Source organism: Lachancea lanzarotensis, scaffold LALA0S05 (genome assembly GCF_000938715.1).
Source record: "Lachancea lanzarotensis genome assembly LALA0, scaffold LALA0S05, whole genome shotgun sequence".
NCBI lineage: Eukaryota > Fungi > Ascomycota > Saccharomycetes > Saccharomycetales > Saccharomycetaceae > Lachancea > Lachancea lanzarotensis.
Genome location: NW_019212883.1, coordinates 597,986 through 622,653, shown reverse-complemented (window position 1 = coordinate 622,653; position 24,668 = coordinate 597,986). Strand labels below are relative to the sequence as shown.

General features: G+C 44.4%; 11 protein-coding genes across 11 annotated transcripts; 4 read left to right on the top strand and 7 right to left on the bottom strand.

Moving 5' to 3' along the window:
• Positions 1-202: 202 nt before the first annotated feature.
• Positions 203-1,753, top strand: CET1 (LALA0S05e06898g1_1; the record flags this gene model as incomplete). Its single annotated transcript, XM_022772392.1, has 1 exon — positions 203-1,753. One exon carries the CDS (start codon positions 203-205, stop codon positions 1,751-1,753), a length of 1,551 nt encoding a protein of 516 aa, XP_022628720.1.
• A 122-nt stretch (positions 1,754-1,875) lies between these two features.
• ALG5 (LALA0S05e06876g1_1) lies at positions 1,876-2,874 on the bottom strand (the record flags this gene model as incomplete). Its single annotated transcript, XM_022772391.1, has 1 exon — positions 1,876-2,874. The coding sequence occupies one exon, from the start codon at positions 2,872-2,874 to the stop codon at positions 1,876-1,878; it is 999 nt and encodes a 332-aa protein (XP_022628719.1).
• Positions 2,875-3,238: 364 nt separating this feature from the next.
• SPT21 (LALA0S05e06854g1_1) lies at positions 3,239-5,245 on the bottom strand (the record flags this gene model as incomplete). The annotated part of the gene is made up of 1 exon (XM_022772390.1): positions 3,239-5,245. One exon carries the CDS (start codon positions 5,243-5,245, stop codon positions 3,239-3,241), a length of 2,007 nt encoding a protein of 668 aa, XP_022628718.1.
• Positions 5,246-6,182: 937 nt separating this feature from the next.
• Positions 6,183-9,674, top strand: NEW1 (LALA0S05e06832g1_1; the record flags this gene model as incomplete). Its single annotated transcript, XM_022772389.1, has 1 exon — positions 6,183-9,674. The coding sequence occupies one exon, from the start codon at positions 6,183-6,185 to the stop codon at positions 9,672-9,674; it is 3,492 nt and encodes a 1,163-aa protein (XP_022628717.1).
• Positions 9,675-9,856: 182 nt separating this feature from the next.
• Positions 9,857-10,744, bottom strand: FPY1 (LALA0S05e06810g1_1; the record flags this gene model as incomplete). The annotated part of the gene is made up of 1 exon (XM_022772386.1): positions 9,857-10,744. The coding sequence occupies one exon, from the start codon at positions 10,742-10,744 to the stop codon at positions 9,857-9,859; it is 888 nt and encodes a 295-aa protein (XP_022628716.1).
• A 457-nt stretch (positions 10,745-11,201) lies between these two features.
• CHP1 (LALA0S05e06788g1_1) lies at positions 11,202-11,642 on the top strand (the record flags this gene model as incomplete). The annotated part of the gene is made up of 1 exon (XM_022772385.1): positions 11,202-11,642. The coding sequence occupies one exon, from the start codon at positions 11,202-11,204 to the stop codon at positions 11,640-11,642; it is 441 nt and encodes a 146-aa protein (XP_022628715.1).
• A 97-nt stretch (positions 11,643-11,739) lies between these two features.
• On the bottom strand, positions 11,740-13,257 carry MMT2 (LALA0S05e06766g1_1; the record flags this gene model as incomplete). Its single annotated transcript, XM_022772384.1, has 1 exon — positions 11,740-13,257. The coding sequence occupies one exon, from the start codon at positions 13,255-13,257 to the stop codon at positions 11,740-11,742; it is 1,518 nt and encodes a 505-aa protein (XP_022628714.1).
• A 342-nt stretch (positions 13,258-13,599) lies between these two features.
• On the bottom strand, positions 13,600-18,006 carry ECM5 (LALA0S05e06744g1_1; the record flags this gene model as incomplete). Its single annotated transcript, XM_022772383.1, has 1 exon — positions 13,600-18,006. One exon carries the CDS (start codon positions 18,004-18,006, stop codon positions 13,600-13,602), a length of 4,407 nt encoding a protein of 1,468 aa, XP_022628713.1.
• Positions 18,007-19,217: 1,211 nt separating this feature from the next.
• Positions 19,218-19,640, bottom strand: LALA0_S05e06722g (LALA0S05e06722g1_1; the record flags this gene model as incomplete). Its single annotated transcript, XM_022772382.1, has 1 exon — positions 19,218-19,640. One exon carries the CDS (start codon positions 19,638-19,640, stop codon positions 19,218-19,220), a length of 423 nt encoding a protein of 140 aa, XP_022628712.1.
• A 1,235-nt stretch (positions 19,641-20,875) lies between these two features.
• Positions 20,876-21,394, top strand: LALA0_S05e06700g (LALA0S05e06700g1_1; the record flags this gene model as incomplete). Its single annotated transcript, XM_022772381.1, has 1 exon — positions 20,876-21,394. The coding sequence occupies one exon, from the start codon at positions 20,876-20,878 to the stop codon at positions 21,392-21,394; it is 519 nt and encodes a 172-aa protein (XP_022628711.1).
• Positions 21,395-21,909: 515 nt separating this feature from the next.
• On the bottom strand, positions 21,910-24,252 carry DDR48 (LALA0S05e06678g1_1; the record flags this gene model as incomplete). The annotated part of the gene is made up of 1 exon (XM_022772380.1): positions 21,910-24,252. One exon carries the CDS (start codon positions 24,250-24,252, stop codon positions 21,910-21,912), a length of 2,343 nt encoding a protein of 780 aa, XP_022628710.1.
• Positions 24,253-24,668: the final 416 nt, after the last annotated feature.

The window sequence follows — 24,668 nt, the reverse complement described above, 5'->3', positions numbered from 1 at the left end:
CTCAGGTATCACGTTGCTCAAAATGTCAGTTTCGGAAGAAGTGATATCATTTAAATTGGATTTTCAATAGTACTGGAAACTAGACAGATACATCTAGTTAATCTGAATCCAAAAAGTTGACATCCAAGACCTCTACTACAAGGCAGCAGGTGTTCTTAGTGTACTATCTGTCTCTCAATTGAGTTCTTGATCTGTGCATTCCATGAGTACTCCAAAACCAGAAGTCAGTCGCGGTCTTTCGCTAGTAGACTTGGTCAATCATGATGAAAGTCCCAATGCGAAGCCAGAGGCCAGGAGGAGGAGCTCTCAGACTTTAAATCCGATTCCAGCTGAAGAAATCAAGAAGAGACTTAGTGTAGATGGCCTTGGAAGTGACAATAGCACAAATACTAAGGGCTCAAAAGCTTTGGGCAAAAAAGAATCTGGAAACGATGAAGAAACTGATACGGACGATGATGTGGGTGGATCTGGGGACATTGTTTTCGAAACGGGCGATTTCAAATTCGACTACGATAAGCAAGAGAGCAATCCCGGCTCAACCGCTGCCGAAAGTGCCAACAAGCCGTCCAGACCTGACACGACTGAAAATCCTGCTAAAGCAGAAAGTCGAGCGAAACAAAATAAAGAAGATGCAGCAGCAGCAGCAACAGAACCCGTTCCAAACAATATTGAACCTGCCAATGGAACAAAGAAAAGTAAAGCACGGAATGACTCTGATATGAAAGACATTTTTGAAGAAAAGTCATCGCTTCAATCCAAGCGGAATGCACTAAAAAAGGACTTGAAAGTCCTTAATGAAATAGCTTCAACTGCCAAGCCTAGCAGGTACAACATAGCACCTGTTTGGGCTCAGAAATGGAAACCCACTGTAAAAGCACTCGAAAGCATTGACACCAATAATTTAAACATCGATGCTTCTTTCACAAATATTATCCCGGACGATGACTTAACAAAGTCGGTGCAGGATTGGGTCTATGCCACCGTAGTGTCAATACCGCCGGACCAAAGACAATTTATCGAAATGGAAATGAAATTTGGCATAATTGTGGAAGGGAGTGACACCAATAGAGTAAGTCCGCCTGTTTCCTCCCAGACTGTTTACACGGAAATGGATGCACATTTGACCCCCGACGTAGATGAGAGGGTCTTTTTCGAGCTGAATAAATACATGAAGGGCATATCGGAGCTGAGCGAGTATACGGGTAAGTTCAATATCATCGAGTCACACACCACCGATTCGCTGTACCGTGTAGGAATGTCCACTCAAAGACCACGTTTCCTCAGAATGAGCCGAGACATCAAAACCGGACGTGTCGGGCAATTCATCGAAAAACGACACGTTAGTCAATTACTGCTTCTTTCACCGAAGGACAGCTATGATGTTAAGATTTCGATAAATCTCGAATTGCCCGTACCTGAGAACGATCCTCCTGAGAAATACAAGGACAATACTCCAGTGAGTGTGCGTACCAAACAGCGGATAAGTTATATCCATAATGACTCTTGTACTCGTATGGATATAACAAAGGTATCGACCCATAACCAAGGAGTAAAACAAAGACACACAGAAGGTACTCATGAAATCGAACTGGAAGTCAATACCTCTGCTTTATTGAGCGCATTCGAAAATATCACACAAAACAGCAAGGAGTATGCTGCCATTTTGCGAACATTCTTGAACAACGGCACAATCGTAAGAAGAAAACTAACAGGTTTGTCCTTGGAAATTTTTGAGGGCCAGAAAAAGGGTTAGTAATGAATGAAGATGATCTATCTAGACTTTACATGAAAGTGACGAATTATGTATATGCTCTTACATTAGCCTTCTGTCTACAAAAAAGAGACGGGATTCGGCTCTGCTGCGACAACGGCCGTTCAACACTCGGACTTACCACTGTAGATGCCCATAATATAGGCCAACCTAATAGTAACCAAGTCTTTCGCCATATTTATGCTGTCTCTGGCGAGCTCCATTTTGGATCCACCAACCTCATGCCAAGAGATAGCGACCTCCTTGATCGGTATTTGTTTCTTGAGCGCTAGGATCAAAATCTCCACGTCGAAGATCCAGCCCTCGGTGTGCAAGTAAGGGAATATCTGGAGGATTGCGGGTCTGTTGAAGAGCTTGAACCCGCATTGCGTGTCTTTAATCGATCGGATACCAAACACGAACACGAGCGTATGCAATCCGTACATAAGAAAGTTTCTGACAAACGAGCGTTTGACTACAGCATCGGTATTCACCATATGAGCTCGAGACCCAATGGCTATAGCGCCTTTGCCATTTTCATCGGATTTCTTGATAGCGCCCAGCAGTTTCTCGCAGTCTGAGAACTTGCTAGCACCGTCTGCATCTGCAAAAAGCCCAAAATTTCCTCTTATGTGAAGCATTCCGTGTCTTACGGCACCGCCTTTCCCACGGTTTTTGCCTAATTTGATAACTCTCAATTGACCAGGCTGAAGTTTGAAAGTGCTGTGAGCCAGCTTCAAACAGTATTCTGAAGTTCCGTCCCGGGAACCATCATCGACTATCAAGATCTCCCACTTGTTTTCCAGCTTTTTTTGTAAAAACTCAATTGCATCTGTTAACATCACTAGAATACGTCCCACCTCATTATAACTTGGAACCACCACAGAAAGCTCAATTCCATCTACATTTTCTTCCGAATCCTTAACAGAAACCAATTGACCACTTATTTCATCTCCTTGGAAGCCATTGCTCCTGTATAACAGCTCTTCGGCAAAAGGTTTTCTTGGCCAGTGCGATAAAATCAACACTACAACGTACAGAGAGCTCAAAACCACGACCAAAAAAGTACCGAGCATCACAGTAGCATTAGTTTCACGTACCTGAGACCATAGTGCATCCCACATCGCTCTTGGGTGCTTCTTTGAGCTCGAGACGACACCGTGTTGAAGTTTAGATATGTACAGAATATATATCCATATGTACATAATAAATCATGACGAAATTTCACCGTCCACGTGACATAGTTTTTCAAGTACCCGAATGCAACCCGATTGGGATCCGATTAATGACCCGGTTGGAACCCGATTAATTTCAAGGTAGCTACCTGTAAAGACCCGATTTGCCGCCAAAATCGTAAGTTCTTTCATTCGAGTTATCGCGCCAGGGTCGTAATTCAACTAGCCCGTTGATATAGATGGTCTAACTGATACGTTAAATCTTGATGTTTAATCCGTCCCATTTTTGTCTTTTATACCCTATTTAGAACCTTTATATATGCGAAAACTGATGACCGGTAACTGTTGAATGGCGCTCCTCTCTGTGTTTAGAAGGTTCCGCGTCGCTTGAGCGATATTGAGTCGCCGGCGTGGAATCTAAACCGGCTTCTTGGGGACCCCCATTCATCGGAAAATCATCGTTCAAAAGTGTGCTGTCATGAGTACCATCAATATCCGCATCGTTATCCGCCCCGGAGTAAGGAAACATTGAAGTTGGCGACGAGGGCATGGTTCCACGCTTTCTGCGCTTTTCCTGCATATACTCGTCCATATAATCCTCATCTCCGACTATCGAGGATGTTGTGGAAGCTGGTCTTTTTCTGGCAGAAATTGGTTTGTCGTTACAAATCGGCGACGTATGTGAAGCGGCCAAATTTTCATCTTCCAGATCCTGCATAAACGCGCCATTGGAAGGCCTTGAAAGTAGCGGCAATCTTCGCAGTTGGTCTTTGCATGAGGTAGCTGTCTTAGTAGCCAATTGCTGTTTTTTCTGTTCAAGTTCATACAGTGGCATCGACAAAGTGTCCATGGGCGAAGTCCTGTCAAGATCACTGACAGGTATTTTGACAGAATCTGGCTCCTCGTCTTCAATGGGAAGAGTGTTGCAGGTTAAAGGATCCTTGACTGGTGTGGCGCCTTTTTGGCTTAGAATCGGAGAGCCGAAAAGATCGTTAAACCACTCCATAGGATCGTCACTTCTGGGGTTAGTCAGCGCTTTCTCGGCGTCATTGGGCGTTTTGGAGGATGCTAATTCCATGCCTAAAAGGTCTTCAAAACGAGAACTAGCCGGGGTCATGCGCGGAGGTATATTTTCCTTGTTTGATTCATCACTTTTGTCAGGTTGATCGGTATCAAAATAGTCCATCGATTTCAGTTTCTGTTTGCCTAGTAGTTCCTGAACCAAATCTTCGTCTCCGAGCAGTTTGAACTCGTCGAGCTCATCACTTTTGTCTGCGGCCAATGTTTCATTTGAACCCGCTGCGCCAGAGTTCGGGACGCTATCTCTTCTATTTTTCTTGACCACGGTCGATTTAGCTTTGGATGCAGGTTTTTTGACAGTGGGTTTACCCATTTTGCCCTTCTTCTTTGTGATAAAATCAAATCTTTTACTGACTGAATCATCAACTTTTGTTCTCTGGACGGTATTGTCATTTTGTAAGCTGCTAATCTGGAAAACCGGTTTCTTGTAATCTTGATTTAGCTTGAGCGCTGGATCTGTGTCTTTGGCAGCTCTATCGGCAAGGTAAATCTTGTGCGCGATGGAATTGGTAGGTAATGCGAATTGGTTATTTTTACTTTGGTCCCATATAGGTAAGGACTGAGTTCGTACGGCTTTTGGTGCGGGCTTGGGATTTGTTTGTCTCCTCACCGTTATGCGCGCCGCTGCTTCGTCTGGTTTCCCCAGCTCTGTTATTTTGGATATGCGCTTCGGTGCGGTGTGACCGGTTGTGCCGTTTGCAGATGATGATGACGTTCTGGCCAAATTTACTGGCGCAGTTTTATTGGATATGCTTGATCTGCGAGATGAATTTGCAGTGGCTACTTTGGAGAAACGCAGTCTTATCTCTAGAGTGAGCTGGGGTGCCGCATCTGCATTTTGATTTTGGAAACGCAGCATTGCGGAAAAATTGGAGCACACACGGCCGATGACCAAGGGCAATTTGGAACGTTGTTGAAGGGCGGTAGATGAGTCTCTTCGCAGTTTTGACAAAAGACCCAAGCTGACCAAAGGTTCGTCCATCTCGCAGATGTCCTTGCAGTAGACGTTGTAATCAACGTTAGCACCAATTCCGAAACTGAAAAGCTCAGGCGAAGATGCACATATTTCATTCAAAACATCATTCAGCTGGACTATCCCAATCTTTATTTGTGAACCGTCTTCGTTGGGACTAGTGATGTTTTCTACACGTACGCCAACCGCTGTTTCGCTGCGGGTCAAGTACGAGTTTGTTTCGTTGTCCACGGTGTAAAGCACCTTCAGCGACATACTCGTCGTCATTGTATTATGAGATGGGGCACTCGCGGTGTGTGCTGGAGAAAATACAAAGTGGTGGGGGGCTAGTCGGTAGGTTCAAGTGATATGTTCAAAGGTAATAAAGGTTAGAACTCCAACTTAGCTGGATTATTTCTCAAAGAAAAAAAATCTGGCCCATCGTTGTGGGCAGCCTAATCATCGCTAACTCACCAACGGCCACTTTCCCGCGTAAAGACGCTCAGGATTGCACACGAACGTGTTACGACCGCTGCCCAGCACGCGTATTTTTTTTTTCGCGTCGCATGAGACGCGTAAAGTTTACGCGTTCGAGACTTCGACGCGTCTTTTTACGCGTCTTTTTGACGATACTTTCATCAATTTGGCAAACGGCCGAACATAGGCACGATGAGCAATGGCCCAAAACGTCACAATATGCACTATGGAGAGAACCGTTGGTTTCTGGCTTTTTCGCGACGTGCTTTCTTGACACTCACTAAAGTCATCGTAAAATAGCTAAAGCGACCACATTTTACGGCCAAAAAAAGCCCGTAGGAAAACTAAATAAACATGAACAGCTGCATACTATAAACAGACGTACCAGTACGATCTTAGCCGTCTCCCGTTCTTTTCGGACTCACACGTCCTCCCGATAATGCTTCACAGTTCTTGTACCTGAGTCTATTCAATTGTAGATATCAATTTATCAAAATTAGATCACGTGCTGATAAAAAGAAAATGTCCGAGACGAGTGTTCGTATATAACGATTCTGGAAAATTTTTAAGCACAGTAAGATCTCATCTCATCTCATCTCATCTGTAACTGTCTCATACACTTCTGCTATTGAAACAACAAGCATTCGCAGGTGTTAGAACGTCGAAGACCTTTCTGTAATAATCGAAGAACGAGTCAGCTAACTTCCAGCTTTTTTCACCGACTTCTAGCATATCTTTAGACCTCATAATGCCTCCCAAAAAGTTCGTTGCCCTTGACGACTTCATGGGCGAGGAAAAACCCAAGAAGAACCAAGTTGCTTCGCCCTTTGGTGGCTTCTACACGAAGCAAGCCGCCGGTAATAGTCCCTCCAACGGAGGTCAAGCACAGAAAAAGACTCTGAACCAACAATCTTCGTACCAGGCTCAACGTAACTGGAATGACGGCAGTCAATACCAAAACTATCAAAATAACCAAACTTCTCAGAACTATCAAAACTACCAAAACTACCAATCACAGACATCAACACCAGCAACAAGCAACACCCCTACTCCTAGCACTTCTACCGCATCTCTTACGTCTTTGACCACGTCCTTGGCTAACCTTGGTTTCACTCCAATCTCCGGAATCCTTTCAAGCCTCCCACAATGCGCATCGCTGACGGACTGCAAACAACAAATCCAACTGGCCGTGGCAGAATTCAATAAAGATGGCCATTCGGCTGAAGATATCAAAAACTGGGACGTTCCTAGTATCATCGGCAAACTCATGAAGCCCAAAAACGCTTCGCTGGTGCAAGAGTCTGGAATGGTCTTGATATCTCAACTAGCCAATAATTTCGCTGGCAACTCGCCACAAGAAGTATTTTTACTCCCATTACTGCCCTCTGCCTTGGACGCAATCATCAGCAAAGAAAGCTCAGTGAGACGTTCTGCCCAACACGCCATTGATTCGGTATTTGGTCTTTTCCCAATTGAGGCGCAGACTTGTGTTGTGCTACCTAAGCTCCTCGAGTATTTGAGTTCAGGTGTCAAGTGGCAATGCAAACTTGCAGCATTAAAACTTGTCGACCGTATTAGAGAAGAGTCTCCCAACGATCTGCTTGAGCTAACTTTCAAAGATGCTGTTCCGGTACTTACTGATGTCGCGACCGATTTCAAGCCCGAACTAGCGAAGCAAGGTCACAAAACCCTACTGGACTTTGTTTCTATTTTGGACAACTTAGACCTTTCTCCCCGCTTTGAATTAATCGTCGATACTTTGCAGGATCCTGCCAAGGTTCCAAGTTCGGTCAAGTCGCTGTCCAGTGTTACTTTCGTTGCAGAAGTCACCGAGCCAGCATTGAGTATATTGGTACCAATCCTCAACAGATCATTGAACCTTTCATCCTCCTCCCAAGAACAACTCAGACAAACGGTTATTGTTGTTGAAAATTTGACCAGATTGGTCAACAACAGGTCTGAAATTCAGCATTTCATTCCTCAATTAATGCCTGGCGTTCAAAAAGTTTTGAACACTGCCTCCTTACCAGAAGTGCGTGAACTAGCAGAAAAAGCGCTGCAGGTTTTGGTAGACGATTCTGAAGATGATGGAAAATTTGCTGGCAAAATCTCACCTCAAGAAGGTTTGACTTTTTTGAAGAAAAGACTTCACTATCTTACCGAGAAAACACTGAGCGACGACGTGGTCTCTTATCTGTCGAAAATTTTAAGTGTCGATGCAAATGTTAACGACTGGAAGAGACTAAGGGAATATTTGGTTCTCGTTTTCGGTGAAGATAAAGCCGAAAGCATCGACAGTCACTTCATTCATGAACTGAGACTTGTTTTCCACCAAGAAAAAGTGCAATACGACGACGACGGAATTGAAATTGTCAACGCTGATTTTTCTCTTGCTTACGGTTCCAGAATGCTGCTAAACAAAACTACCCTCCGTCTCTTGAAAGGTCATCGTTACGGTTTGTGCGGCAGAAATGGTGCTGGTAAATCCACATTGATGAGGTCTATTGACAATGGTCAATTGGAAGGATTTCCTGACAAGGATACTTTAAGAACGTGCTTTGTGGAGCACAAGCTCCAAGGAGAAGAAGGTGAACTTGATTTGGCGTCTTTCATAGCTTTAGACCCTATCTTGAAAGACGTTTCTCGTGAAGAGATTTCGAAAGCTTTGGAAACTGTGGGCTTCGACGAAGAAAGAAGAGCGCAAACCGTGGGGTCATTGTCAGGTGGTTGGAAGATGAAGCTAGAATTGGCAAGAGCCATGTTACAAAAGGCCGATGTTTTGTTGTTGGACGAACCAACCAATCATTTGGATGTGGCGAATGTGAAATGGTTACAAGATTACCTGTTGGAGCATACCGAGATTACATCTTTGATTGTGTCACACGACACTGGTTTTTTGGATGCGGTGTGTACCGACATTATTCACTACGAGAACAAGAAACTTGCCTACTACAAGGGTAACTTAGCTGCGTTCGTGGAACAGAAACCAGAGGCGAAGTCCTATTACACCTTAACTGATACCAATGCGCAAATGAAATTCCCACCGCCTGGTATTTTGACTGGTGTGAAATCTAATACTAGGGCTGTCGCAAAGGTGACTGGTGTCACCTTTGCCTATCCAGGTGCAAGTAAGCCTTCTTTGAGTGGCGCATCATGTGCGCTGTCGTTAAGTTCAAGAGTCGCTGTACTTGGACCAAATGGTGCAGGTAAATCGACTCTCATTAAGATTCTCACAGGAGAACTTGTTCCTCAAGAAGGAAAGGTCGAAAAGCACCCCAACCTTCGTATTGGGTATATTGCACAGCACGCTTTGCAACATGTCAATCTGCATAAAGAAAAGACGGCTAACCAATACTTACAATGGCGTTACCAGTTCGGTGATGACAGAGAAGTGCTATTAAAGGAGTCGAGAAAAATTTCTGAGCAAGAGAAAGAGATGATGTCGAAGCAAATTGATATTGACGATGGTAGAGGTAGCCGTGAAATTGAAGCCATCGTGGGACGTTCGAAGTTGAGAAAATCTTTTCAATATGAAGTTAAGTGGAAGTTTTGGCTACCAAAATACAACTCCTGGGTTCCAAAGGAGGCGCTTATCGAGAATGGGTTTGATAAGCTAGTGCAGAAATTCGATGACCATGAAGCGTCCAGAGAGGGTCTCGGATATCGTGAATTGACCCCAGCAGTGATCACAAAGCATTTCGATGACGTTGGATTAGATGCTGAAATTGCCAACCACACGCCACTGGGATCTTTGTCTGGTGGTCAATTGGTGAAGGTTGTGATTGCTGGTGCTATGTGGAATAACCCTCATTTACTGGTATTGGATGAACCTACTAATTATTTGGACAGAGACTCGCTTGGTGCCCTGGCCGTTGCCATCAGAGACTGGTCTGGTGGTGTTGTAATGATCTCGCACAACAACGAATTTGTGGGTGCTTTATGTCCTGAACAGTGGATTGTTGAAAATGGTAAGATGGTTCAAAAAGGTGTCAATGCAATTGATCAGAGTAGATTTGAAGATGGTGGAAATGCCAGTGCCACAGACTCGACTATCAACGCTTCACCATCGGTTGTGGACGACGACTCACCAGCTAACATCAAGGTAAAACAAAGAAAGAAGAGACTAACCAGAAATGAAAAGAAGCTGCAGGTCGAAAGACGCCGTCTACGTTACATTGAATGGTTGAATTCTCCCAAGGGCACTCCAAAGCCTGTCGACACTGACGACGAGGAAGAATAATTCGGGACCTCGCATTTGTAAAGTATAGAAATTAAAGGATAGAAATCGTTTCTTGGAGCATGAGAGAACGATAGAGCAAGCAGGTCTTGTAAGTGGTTTAAAATCGCTATTCTGACGGTGTCTGTGTTGCTTAATTTTTTATCGCCCGGAAGTAACTTGAAAAATTTCCCTTATTACCCAGTTTATCTTGCATCGGAATACCGTTGTTCCTCCTCGGCCGTTATTGGCGTACCATCAAGCTTTTGTAACGATTCCTTTACCAACTCTTTGAGGAAAATGTTATGCTCTTTGAGACCCAGGATACTCACAGTATTAAACCCCATTCCATAGTGTGGATACGAACCAATTTTGATTTCCTTGGAGACCGTCAGGCACCGCGATTGCAGTTCACGTAGAAACGCTGAGATTTCAGATTCCGATTTTTTGGTTTTAATAAAATACCGTTCGTAAAGATGAGGGTTTCTTTCGTTGACATCGTACAATTGTTTAAGTGTGGGTTCAAACGCATTTAGCAGTTTTTCGAAAAGCTGTGGGATCCCAGGCAAAATGTAAACTTTTTTGCTGATTCCCACTATGGGTACCCATAATTCGTCCAAAACGTAATAGTTGTGCACATCTGGACCGGTTGGTAACGTGGCCATCCGGTAAAAATCTTTGAGTGCGTCAGAATCGTATCGTTGTTCCGGCTTGGAGATTTTTCGCATACGATCTTGGCATTGATTGTCGAGTTTGCAATGCAGATTGAAAGCGCTGGCAATGGATTCGTATGTGATATCGTCGTGGGTTGGGCCAATGCCACCTGAAGTGATCACAAAATCATTCTCTGCGCTGAGACGCGTGATCGAGCTTGAAATCTGATCCTTTTGGTCCCCAATGGTTGCTATTTCTCGAAGATTAACGCCTAACCGGTAACAATATTGAGCAAAGAATCGGGAATTGGTGTCAGTGATTTTACCATTTAGGACCTCATCGCCGATAATCAAACATGCTGCATTGACGAGTGGCATTTTTTGAGAGGAATACCAAGACAAAACAGGGCTAGAGGTGGTTGTTAAAAGTCTTTTGAACATGAATTTGATCCGGCACTAGTAGTCGTTATTTCGCTACCCTAGAAGTCCTTGATTTATAGAGAGGTGGGTCAATTTAATAAATGTCACGTTTTTATCGCGTGACATTGTTGAATCACTCGTTACGACATTTTGAATTTTATCACGTGTATTTAGCGTGACCTCAAATTATCATGTTCTACGGATGTGTTGATTTTCAACTCAATATATTCGCTTTTTTTCTCTTCATTTATTCCATAGTATTCTCATCGATTCTAGAAGAAACTGACATTTAAACGTTGTTGAACTATAAAACGTTGTTGGTCAAGCCACTAGGCGTAATCGTGAGCATAATTGCAAGTTGATTATATTTGCATCATACTGTGCTTCGCAAGCTTTGTACGAACCTTTTTTCCACAGCTTTTCAATCCTATTTTTGACCATTTTACACCTTTTCTTCAACCACTAAATAGAAGCCAGAATGTCGAGTTTTAACGCAGAAACCGCTGAAAACTTGGAAGACCTCGAGAAACAATTTGCTGTAGTTGCGGTAGAACAGGCAGAAACTTACTGGAACTTGATCACGAAAGTGGCCGGTTCCAAGCTTCGTCTGACCAAACATGACGATGAAATTTACGAAAAATTCCAAGAGCATTTCCCAGAGTACAAGGATCTAAACAGACTCAGTAAATTCACAGAAGACGAGCTGAAAACCAAGGAAGCCAAGGAAAGATGGAGAGCGTTCATCAAGCTCTTCGAAGAAAAAATTGACGATTTCAACTTCGGGACTTTACTCAGAACGGACTCTACCCAAGAGTACGGCCAATTTTCCACTTGCTTTGTGGTGAGATTGCAATTCTATGCATTTGAAATTGCCAGAAACAAGAACAAACTGAACGACTGGGCAGTGGGCCATCAGTAAGCTTATGGTTTTTTTTTGGACCGTACGTACATGCACACACCGCCCAATTTATCCCTCATGTAACGCTATCATATAATGTATCATATACCATTTTGCCTCAATGTTTGTGGGTGTGTCCCTCTCCCAGCTTTCCGAAATGTGAATGTGTGTGAGAGCCTGCTAAAAGCGTGGGATCTTCACTCGCTTTAGTGTGTGGCAAGGGTGGCTTGCCCATTTGCGCTTGTCTTTGTAGTTCTTGTATCTGCTCGGGACTCAATGGCGGTCTTTCCTCCACAAAGTCTATATCCGCATTTAGAAAACTAGGCACATTAGCGCTCAACGCACTGCGAACATGATCTGCGACGTTTTCGAGCTCTTTGACACTAAGTATATTTTCCCATCTCTGCGTGGGAACCTCAAGAATCAGTTTGGCATGGACATTTGGTCCAGATGCCAAAACAGTCAGATCTTTCACTTTATAAGGTTTGCCAGCATTGTTGTTAGACACCATGGTGTTCAAGATCTCATATAGATTCTTCTCGACTCCTTTGTATCGCACATCCGTCTTGGACAAAGACTTGTCCATCAGCTCGGCCATAGCAATTGCCAATCCGTCTGTGCCAGCTTTCACTACGAGCCCTGACACCAGCAGTCCACCTAGAGCGTCCAATGACTGGATATTGAAGAAATATCCTGAAGAAATCGTTACCAGGGCCACCAAGGACGTCAAAGAATCGACCCTATGGTGCCACGCATTTGCCAAAAGCACGTTCGAGTTCGTTTCTTTTGCAACTTTCTTCGTAGCATTGAAAATCCACTCTTTCACCGCAATCGAACCTGCTGCTATCCACGCGGCGTTTATGTCGGCAACATCGCCTGCCACGCCATGACTATGCGAGTGCGAATGCGACGACAAATAATGCATTATCGTGTCCGGAAGGAAAGGTGCTGCAATTGCACATAAAGATCCCCAACCAATGGATAAACCTGCCACGGCAAGAATTGCAGAGACTGACAAAGATCCTAGCGTCTGTATCTTACCATGTCCCATAGGGTATTCTTTTGAAGGGCTTTTGGAAGATAAGCCGATGGAAAACAATGTCAAAAAGTCAGACACCAGATCTGACAATGCATGCACGGCATCCGCAGTCAGAGCTTGAGAGTGGAAAGCAATACCACCTGCGAACTTACCTCCTGCTATTCCGACATTGATCAGCAGACCGATCCAAGTTATTCTGACGCCCGGGTTATTCTGGATTTGGGTCTTGCTGAGAGCCAGCAGTGGATTGCTTTGCAGATTCGGAGATTTTCGATCCAAACGAAAAGTATTTTGGGATTTTTCTCGACTCAGAGCCGATCCCAATTGGTACGAATCGTTTTCCATCGTTTCTGATTCCTGCATGTGTATATGTTGATGGTTTGAATCCTTAAAAACTTCAGACAAGTTTTGGAACTCTGCATTCTTTTCTAACCTCTTTTCAGCTTCGCCAAGATCTTTCAGATGGGACAATGGCTTATGCTGGTTGTCGTTTGCATGTAGTCTGCTGAAGCTATAAATTGTGCGCTTTTCAGCCAAAAGTTGTCTGTCAAACCTGGCGCGGCCGATTGATCGAAAACAGGTTCTCAGCGTAGACATGGCAGGGAACGTCTGGACCTTTGAGCCTCAATTGACTTTTCTGCTTCCTCTTTGCTTGTTTTATGGTTTTTATTCTAAGAGTTGATCGTACCTACGGGTTCTTCGAAAAATGACCGAATTACACCCAACTTTGACTTATCCGAAAAAAGTCGTACCATAGGCATTAGATGAGTGAATAAAGATATTTGGAATGATTGTAGTACATCTATAGAGGCTCTTGTTTTTAGCAGATCAAAGCCGGTGAGAGAAATAGCCCCATTGTTGCGGTGACTTTATGTAGAAATTTGTTTGTATTGCGAACAGATCAGCGATTATTGCGAAGTATTCTTCTTTCTGTGACATCTACACGTCGACCTTAGTCTCTTCAGAAGCCTTTATTTGTTCTGTAGGCTTTTCGGAAGGTATTGCAATGTTGTTGCTAGGCTTGTCCTTTGAGATTTCCAATCCCGTAACAACATTTATGCCTTTTTCCGCAAACGATCTCAATCTTGCAACATCGTGCTCACGACATGCGTTTCTAAGCACTTGCTCCTCACTTTCCAGTTTTACTCCACTTCCCATTAGCTTTCGGAGATAAAATTTTAACTGCAACAGTGGGACATCGGATCTCAAAGTGCCGTTAACATTAAAAACCGATATTCTGAGATTTCGCTTGAACTGGGTAGCGAGCTTGAAGATCTCGAAAACCTCCAAAAGGACGTGGCGATCAGGTATAATCTTCAGGCGGCACGACTCCATAACAATTTTTTGTAGATCGTCGTAGTGTATTACGTTCAGGCCTGGAACGTCGTGAGCACAACATATGGGACAAGCAAACACGCTACTTTCAGTATCTCCCAATGACCACTTCCCTTTGTTAATGCATGTCATATGATACCATTCCCCGCATATCTCACAGGCAACCATAGTACTGCCAAAGTCCCCCCTGCGACAAAAGCAATAGGACTCATCTTTATCGGAAGTCCCTATTGTTGGGCCCTGCCGGGTTTCAGCTTCAGTTCCAAAGCACTGCTCAGTGGCCTGTACAACTTTAGTCCACGATTGCCTTTTCGGGACAGTGCTAAAAAGTGCATGTAACCAAGCCTTACAGTCTTTTATGTGCTTAGAAAAGATTGATCTGTTTGGAACTTCCTGCTGGGTCAAACGTTTGTCACCAGCGGAACCGTCGAAGTTTTCCATGATACCCGAATCAAACAACGCTTCGACAGTAGCGCCGGTTGTCAGTTGACTTAAAAACCGGTCGTTTGTGTTCAATCTTGCGAACGCCATCGCGCAGCTTTGCTTACTTCCCTCGAAAGCGTCAAGAACGGCTTTGATCACTTCTGACAGACGTGGGTTGACTAAGTTTTGATTTTCTGTCATTTCAGAGAACAATTCTTGAAGTCTCTCAACCGGTATCTTGCTATTCTTTTTCTTGAAAAGAGACTTCACATTATGTAGCACTTTCTGTGCAGAGATGATGGCTCTCTTAACCTCACGAAACTTTTCGAGATGTTCGTCTTTCCTTACATATCGCAAGCCGAACTCCAAGAAAAGCGGCAGGTCCTCGAGTCCACCTGTCATAGTGCCATGAGTATGGAATCTGTTTCTCTTCGAGAAGATCGTTTCGTATTCTTCTAGCCACAGAGTTTCGCCTATCTTCTTCGCCACCAGCTTTTGAAACCGAGAACTGACACCGAGTGAGAACCCACTCTGGTATGCATCGTGTACCAACTTCATATCATTCTTTTGTATGGCAGTTTCGCAAAGCGTTTGATATTTTTTCACTTTTCGGCACAGATTGAAGATATCATGCATTTCCGGAAACTCTACCGGGAGCACCTGTATCTCTCTTTGTAATCTGAAAAGCTCCGTGGCAGAATGCCAGAATTCTGGCACGCGAATCTCTGGAAGACTGAATCTTAGGTGTGAACTTGAAGGACCTGGTTTATGCGACTCGGTTTCAACACCCTTTAGAAATCGCACGCACTTGGATCTCGCGATATTTATTTCACATATGGTTTTCTTCAAGTTGCTTGAAACCAAATCGTCATACTGGGAAAGCGCTTCATTGTACATGTTGATCTCTTCGAAACCTATCCGTTTCCCATTTGTGATGATTTGGGCAACGTAGGCATTCAGAATTTGTGTCTTTTCTTCTTTTGAGCCACCATTTTCATGTCCCGGAAAAGACTGAACAGCCTTCTTCCGAGCGCGATCCTGCTGAAGTAAAGAATCGAGATCCTCATTAAGGAAAAGCAAATGCAAAGACACACATGTCAAGTTATTTTCAACATTTTGACCCAAATAATGTAATTTTCCGTCTCTCACCGATGAATTCAGTAGAAACTGTTTCAATGAAAGAGTAACACAATCGTCCGCATTCGCCAGAAGAACTTTCGAAGCTCCCGTTGACGAGAAATCAAGATCGGAGATAAAATCAAAAGTGTTTGGACAGACGATGAGGTTCTTTGACATCCTGCTTAGCCTATCTCTTGCATTCAGTTCATCTATGATGAGAGGCAAAAGAATATTGCGTGCTTTCAAAACTAAGTTTTTGTCTCTTGACTCAGAGACGATGTTATGCAGAAGCTGGAAGGGATTGACAGTTGACAAAATACCGTGCTTTGCAAGCCACAATTCGCTATCCATAACATAATCCAACCAAGAAACGGGAGCAAAACGTACATTTTCCGAGACACTAAAGCCAGAGTGTATGTTCATTGAATAAGTCTTAGGAAATTTGAAAATATATGATCCTGGGTTTTGGATGACTTTACGAACCTTGATGTGATTCGCTTCGAGGACTTCCGGATGAAGTAGTATATCATCAGAAAGCTGGTTAAATGCTGATTCGGAATTATTACCGGGCGGTAGAGAAAACGAATGAGTTTTGATCCTTGGAAGTATGCTGGAAAAGCTTTCCGCTTGCGTAGTTCCATCGAAGCATTGGTAAAAGGCTGATTCTCGGAAATTTGTATCTTTTATGGCGTCTGTGGTGATGCTTGATGAAGCTACTTTTTGTTTTGACACAAATGTCAGTTGCTCAAATTTTTCCAAATCCTGGGGCGAAACGATGTACCATAGCTTCGACGATCCGACATGATTATAGTCTACGGCAGGGAGGAAGTTGTCCTCAACGGCCCAGCCTTTCACTGAGAACAACATCCCTATGTCCATACGGGAAGAAACATGATCGCCGTAGTCAGCATTCAAGAAGCAGAGCGCGGACTTACTTGACAAGGGTAAGCTATTCAGTGACCACGAATTGCTCGCGAATGTATCGTTCTTCTCCCCGGAAAATTTGGGAAAAGCAGACCCGTAGATACGAGACGGAAGATCTACTGCACAGTCTACGTCACACGGGACGTCTATATCTGACAAAACCTGATAAAAAAGCCTTTCAAACTTGTCAACGTCCATTTTTTGATAATTTGATAAGGCATGCGGTAATCTCTGCTCACATCTATCGAAAACCTGTTTCGAGTGCAAATGCGATTTCTCAGAGAATTGTGTCAGACTGTAAAGCGGAGAGTCTAGGGCTTCATAAGTGGATCTATCATAAATTCCAGTAGTGTTCTTCCAAAAAGAATAATCGTAATTCGGTAAGGTGGAGACAGAAGGTTTGGTGATGTGTTTCTTACGATCAGTCAAAGACTCAAACTTCGTAACAAATCCTTTATGTTGTAGAACGTCTCGCAGCCTTGAGTATTCGGTGCCAATGCCTATAACTTGATAAACTTTTGGTTTTGTGATCTTCTGTCTTTTCGAGCTATTGTCAGCAATTATTGTGCTGGGTACTGCCCTCTTCTTTTTGCGTTTTTCATCTGTTGCTTCACATGTTATGGAGGATGGGAGCACTATTTGGAGTTTAGAATAGATTTTTTGCTGAATGACATTTTCTGTGGTCTCGGCCCGTAAAGTATGTTCATCAAAATCGGCTAGTATCTTTGTATAAGTCGATCGCAGAGTTGCCAGCAAAGAAGTTGATGCTGTTTTTGAATACCCAAGCTCTCTTCCGATTTGCGCCCAGCCTTTTTTACTGCAAACCGCTTGATAACCTCCTCTAAGAAGAACGCATTGGCGTAATCTATACAGGTCCAGCGGCCTCCTGTCGATACTCGGTATTTTTTGTGAATTGGAGTCCATGATGTTATCTCCCCGCATGCTGTGATATTGATATAGTTTCCGGTAAAAGTCTAGCTTCCTCTGCCTCTCGACATGTATGGGTCTCAGAGACTGCTTTCGGGCTTTAAATTGCAAGCGATTGGGATCTAGAGCAGTGACAGATCGTTCCTGAGATCTGTGCGGCCCTTCAATGACTTGAAGCACAACAGCTCCAAAATGGCGCCCGATGGGTTCCACTTCTTCGTAGAAGACCAATGGGTCTGGAAGCTCAGATCGCAGCATTTCAAAGCATGGAACCGATCCCTCTTTCAGAATATACTGCCATCCAGACTTTGTTGTATAAGTTTCGCTGATTGTTGCAGACTTTCCAATCCACTCGATTTTCCGTGTTTCCACATGAGGTATTTCGTAAAGCTTTTCCAATCCCTTTTCAACGCTTAAAGATGGACATGAGCGATGTTCACGTAGTTTTTGAAAACGACTAGTTTTCGGTATTGTTGGTATGTTCTGGGAGTTACTCATGGACGTCGTCTTGGATGGAATGTTCCACTTGCCTAGAGGCGGTAATTTAGACGCATCTGGATCACCATTGGACGGAAGCTTTTGATTTTGGGATTGCTCCGGAAGCTTCGGTAGTGTCATAATCAGGCCAGACTGCTTCTGCCCATTTAGAAGGTATGTCTGATCGATGACAGTGCCGGTCTTTTGTCAACTGAGAAGATCATTATTATCCTATGATATAGAAGTTGATGATATTGTCGCTCTGTACGAGCATGTTTTGGGAAAACTCTTGAACCTTAAATAAAGCTCGTTTTGATTGATGTTTGAAGCAGCTTTTTGCTATTCTTGAATTTGTGACACAAATGAGATCTTGTCAAAAAGAAGTGCAAGCGCGCTTTGGTTTCAGAAACTATAAAACCGGTTTATGTATCACGTGACTTGATTTTTGAGTATTAATATAATTTAAGTCGAGTAGATGGTGCTTTGTATCGTGTCTGTAGTGTTACGCTTATGAAGAAGGGAAGTAGGTATCTTTACATTGTAAGAAAGGTCGACGGCAAACTATAATATTTGCTATTATTCTAGGGATTTGGTAGGCTTTCTCTGCGTACAAAGCATTCTTCGTACGCAACGATAAATTGGTTTCTGTGCGTATTTTCACCTTTACTAACAACTTGAGCTGCCTGTTCGAAAGCTAGAGTTTTAGATGCATTTCAGTTTTGTAACTAGTCAACTTCAAGAAAATTTGAACGACAAAAAGAAATTTTTCCAGACAGATCTTTCCGGGACCTGTTTGACTACGTGTGGGATTGTATTTGGTCTTCTTGCTAATAGTACAACTTTGCATAAAGCTCATCGAGCCGAGCAAGTAACGCAGATGTAGGAATACTTGAGAAAACTAAGGTAAATGTGTCAAGTCTTTGTGGTCACGTGGATCCGGCATTTGTCCACTGAGAGGTGTCAAATGACAAGCTGGGATGCAATGATATTAACACTACTTAAGGATTCTTCAGAGCCAAGTTTTATACACCAGCAAAAGTGAAGGCTAAGTTGCAGATCGCCGGTCATGCTGTTGGAAACTTATTACGATATTTACCACCCCGTACATCGGGCGACCACTCTAGTTTGCAAATCACAAGAAGTATTGACATGTAGCCACAATCTTAATTTGCGATACCACTACAAACTACTTCATTGCCTCCATGAACTGGTTGGCACAAAACCACATTGAAAACTATTTCTAGCTGTCTTTTTAAAGTAAACTGGCATAATTCATACACACAATCATCATCATCGTATAATTTCGTTAACTAAAAACGCAAACCTACACCAGGCTTGCGCCTCAAGGTCGCTCACCAGTAGCGTTTTTGAAACTCATCAGCGTAGTCGTCCTTTCTGCGCGTGCCTCCAGCTCTGCGCTGGTCGTTGTCTACATCCTCGTCTTCGTCCCAAGTGTCATCTCCAACGTCTTTTCCGCCCATCACGGGCCCTGGCATCTGCTGCCCCTGCATGGGGTTAGACCGGTTTGAGGCAAACTCAGAGGTGTTGCCTTGCAAGTCGTGCTCCTGCTGACGGTAACCACCATGCTTGCTTTGCATTTGGTGGCCCGAGGTCGTGTCAGAGCCACCCATATGCTGCGAGGGTAGCGGCATCCTATCGTCGTCGCGCTGCTGCTGCTGCTGCTCGCTCAAACGATTTCCCTGCGAGTCCCGCTCGTCATTATGGTCGTCATGACCCATAAGCTTGTCTGATACTTTGTGAATGATGTTGGACATTTTCGGCTGTTCTTACTATATGGTTATATGGTCAGTATGGAAACTTTGGGCTCTTCACGGCAACTGTTTTCTGATCGTGCTGGCGTTTATATACAGAATTAGGGCAACGGATAGCAATATATGCCGTAGGAAGGCTTTGTAGAGGTTGCGCAAGACTGCGGTTTAGGGTACAAAAGGGTACCACCACCTACTGGTGATGGGGCAATTAAGACAAATGTGCACGGCAAAAAGAATGGGAGGACAAGAATAGCCGGAAGGAAGGAAGCCAGAGCCAACACTGAGGGAGCATCCCTAAAAGCTTGAATGGGGAACCGATCCTCTGATGCAAGCAGTGCCGGTTTTGCATTCAATCATTGTTCCCAGCCATGTTCTAGATTAGACGATCTTTTGCCATTATTGCACCACATATATGTGTCCGTGTCCTCTGTCCATTTCTCTACTTGCGACTCGCGGAACGGTTGTACAATCGGCCGAAGGACGCATGGAACTGAGCTATGACGTTTCGTCTCCCCCCGTGACATCCCTACAGACGAAATGCCAAGCTTTTTTGCCGTTTCTCGTTTCTTTTCCTCTCCGCGTCAACCCCGTGATCTTCTTCTTCCTTTTTCCGAGGGCGTTGTTTCTTTTTTTTCTAGAACCCTTTTCTTTTCCTTGACGTTTCTTTTCTCGACCAGGCGACCGTTTCGTACGAGAGCACCCAGCTCTCACTGTAAGGCTTCCTTGCGTCATATATCATGCTCCAGATACATCATGTTTCAGAAGCAAACGACTTAACCGGGGATCGGTGGAGTTTCTTTCGGTTTCTACCATACGAGTCATTCGAACGTTTCTTAGTATGCCTCAGTACCTACTATCGACCCAACTGGACGCATCGGTGGTCTAACCGTTAACAATTGGCAAAAGGGTATATAAAGAGCGGAGTTTTTATTTGGTGAGTCGCCATTCGAGTTTTTGTTTTCTTACCTCAGCTACCGTGCTTCGTCCAAGTTTTGTCATTGTTAGCAGCATTCACTGGGGCGTACACGTCTGATAAAGTCTGGCTGGGTTTTCTCTTAGATTTCATTCTGTGACTAGAAGAACACCTGCAGGATCAATTGGAAACTCGGCTCGATATTCAACTAGATCATCAGCTGGAGAATCAACTAAAGGATCAACCAGATAATTAAATATTTCATCATCAAGAGCCTGAGTACTCGGGTACTGAATCAGTGGCTCTCACTCACTCTCGATCCAAGATGTCCAACCTGTTTGAGCAGGCCCGCGAACGTCTCAACGGGTCCACTGCACTTGTCCCGGAGCGGTTGCGGTTCATCACGGGCGAGGCCCCCACTCTCGGTGGTGGAGGAGGTAACAGCAGCGGTGACAGCAGCGACAGTAGTCGTGGCATGAGCCGTACCGGCAGCTACTCGACCAGCGAGACTGACCCTTCAGAGTCGTCGGGCCAGGGTTCCTCTGGTCCCGGAAGCGGATCCGATGACTCCGAAAGCTTGCTGACAACAGGGTCCAAGTCCGGCCACGGTCATCAACACCGCCATCCTCTCCATCACCATTATACCAAGCGTGGCCAAGCCGACAGTGCTGCAACCACAAACTCCTCCGCTTTCGTTTTCGGTACCAACGGTAGCTCTGGCGAGAAAATTGCTGCTCCCCCTACCGTCAACTCGAATGCTGTGTCTAATGGTGCCAGCATGGGTTCGGAAGCGGCTGAAAAAGCTGTTTCTAATTTCAAAACGGATCAGGACACTTCCAACTGAATGAGCAGCGGTTGAGAGTTGTCTTCAAGGAGACGCATAAATCTGGTGTACTTTCTTCCATTGCGTCTCGCTTTCTTTCACTCTCATCCTTAACTTTCAATTCAACTCTGCTTATACTGTGGTGTGAACATCATAACAGCCAACGTCTTTTGGGATCTCCAACTATGTCTGTGCAAGGTTGCGCGGAGATACGGAGGCCGAGAAACCGCTGCAACGTGACAATTCAATTGAACTTCGGTAACTTCGAGTTTACTTTAATTGTTTGTTAAATTTATGTAGCTTCGCTTGGTAAAGGACACACCATGAGTGTTTTGAAAGTTCCACAGGTGCCAGTATCTTCACCTTTCTATGGGCCAAAGAAACCAGTAACACAATCACTTAAACGGCAGCTCTTAAGAGTTGAAAACCTTCTCCGATGAGTGGAATAAGGCATTAACTTTACAGGGCCATATCAAACATAAAATCGACATATCTTGTTCATACAATGCATAGAAACTTACATATGGGCATGTAGCTCAATTGTAGGAGTTGTTTCCCCCGTAAGAATTGCTGGAATTCTGATTACCATAGGAACTCTGGCCGTAAGAATCATTGTTGTTGCTCCCATACGAGTTGTCGTTGTAGGAGTTTTGGCCGTAAGATTGCTGGTTGGAAGAATCTTGGCCATAAGAGCTCTGTCCGTAAGATTGCTGATTGGACGAATCTTGACCGTAAGAGCTTTGTCCGTAAGACTGCTTGTTGGTTGAATCGCGTCCATACGACCCGCTGCTGTTGTTTCCGTAGGAATCGTCATTGTAAGAGCCTTGGCCATAGGAGTCACTCTTCTTACTACTGCTGTTGCCGTAGGAGTCGTTCTTCTTGCTGCTACTGTTGCCGTAGGAATTGTCATCGTAAGAGCTCTGACCATACGAATCGTTCTTCTTACTGTTACTGTTTCCGTAGGAGTCATCGTTGTAAGAGCTCCGACCATATGAGTCATTCTTCTTACTGCTGCTGTTCCCGTAGGAATCGTTGGTAGAGCCTTGACCGTAGGAGTCGTCCTTCTTGCTGCTGCTCTTACCGTAAGAATCGTCATCGTAAGAGCTCTGGCCGTAAGAGTCGTCCTTCTTGCTGCTGCTCTTACCGTAAGAATCGTCATCGTAAGAGCTCTGGCCGTAAGAATCGTTCTTCTTGCTGCTGCTCTTACCGTAAGAATCGTCATCGTAAGAGCTCTGGCCGTAAGAATCGTTCTTCTTGCTGCTGCTCTTACCTCCATAGGAATCGTCATCATAAGAACTTTGACCATACGAGTCGTTCTTCTTACTGCTGCTGTTTCCGTAGGAGTCGTCATCATAAGAACTTTGACCATACGAGTCGTTCTTCTTACTGCTGCTGTTTCCGTAGGAGTCGTTCTTCTTGCTGCTACTGTTGTCGTAGGAGTCGTTCTTCTTGCTACTGCTGTTACCGTAGGAATCGTCATCATAAGAACTTTGACCATACGAGTCGTTCTTCTTACCGCTGCTGTTTCCGTAGGAATCGTTGGTAGACCCTTGGCCGTAGGAGTCGTTCTTCTTGCTACTGCTGTTACCGTAGGAATCGTCATCATAAGAACTTTGACCATACGAGTCGTTCTTCTTACCGCTGCTGTTTCCGTAGGAATCGTTGGTAGACCCTTGGCCGTAGGAGTCGTTCTTCTTGCTGCTACTGTTACCATAGGAATCGTCACCGTAAGAGCTTTGGCCGTAAGAATCGCTCTTCTTGCCGCTACTGTTACCGTAGGAATCGTCACCGTAAGAGCTCTGGCCGTAAGAATCGTTCTTCTTGCTGCTGCTCTTACCGTAAGAATCGTCATCGTAAGAGCTCTGGCCGTAAGAATCGTTCTTCTTGCTGCTGCTCTTACCTCCATAGGAATCGTCATCATAAGAACTTTGACCATACGAGTCGTTCTTCTTACTGCTGCTGTTTCCGTAGGAGTCGTCATCATAAGAACTTTGACCATACGAGTCGTTCTTCTTACTGCTGCTGTTTCCGTAGGAGTCGTTCTTCTTGCTGCTACTGTTGTCGTAGGAGTCGTTCTTCTTGCTACTGCTGTTACCGTAGGAATCGTCATCATAAGAACTTTGACCATACGAGTCGTTCTTCTTACCGCTGCTGTTTCCGTAGGAATCGTTGGTAGACCCTTGGCCGTAGGAGTCGTTCTTCTTGCTGCTACTGTTACCATAGGAATCGTCACCGTAAGAGCTTTGGCCGTAAGAATCGCTCTTCTTGCCGCTACTGTTACCGTAGGAATCGTCACCGTAAGAGCTTTGGCCGTAAGAATCGTTCTTCTTGCTGCTGCTCTTACCTCCATAAGAATCGTTATCATAAGAACTCTGTCCGTATGAATCATTCTTCTTACTGCTACTGTTGCCGTAAAAATCGTTGTTAGAGCCTTGGCCATAAGAACCAGCATTGTTGTCGTTGTTGCTTCCATAGGAATCGTCATCGTAAGAACTCTGGCCGTAAGAATTGTTCTTACCACTGTTGGTGCCGTATGAATCAGCGTTGTTGTTGCTACTGCCCCCATAGGAATCATCATTGCTGGAGCCTTGGCCGTACGCACTACTGTTCTTGTTGCTGCCGTAGGAGTCGTCACTCGAAGTCTTTTTCTTGTCGTTGATGGACGTGCCGGCAAATTGTTTTCTCACTTCCGTCTCGAACTTGTTGAAGTTGTTCTCGCCAACCTTATTTCTGATCTGATCCATACGATCTTGGCCCAAGGCCCCTTCAGCCTTGGAAAGAAAGTCACTCTTCTCGCCGGAAGCATCCCTACTACCATTATCACTACCACTGCTACCACTGCCACTGGCAATGTCCTTAACCTTGTCTAAAAATCCCATATTGTTCTCAATTGATGCTTTGAAAGTCAATCTGGAGTCTAATTGTTGATCAGGAATGAGTTCTCTGGGGAACAATTTCAAACCACGCTACCCCCTTTTATACTTCTCGTCTCAATTCACCAACGTGGATCCATTCTCGATTCGGTTTCGATTCTGTGACCACACTCTGATTTCGTCATCTTGCTTCACTCATCTCAGTAGTTCGCTCACACCGTCGTCGAGTTTTACCTGTAGAAGACCCAGATGCTACTGGCAACCATCCAATTCCCACCTTAACGAAAAATAAAGTCCGCAAACCAATCAGCCACATATGCCAGTTCCTGAGCAAACATTGGTTTCATGGCACCCAACAATACGCACTTGACCGAGTTGAGTGGCTTCGTTCCAGGGGTGCCTTTAGCAGCGCCCCTACTAAA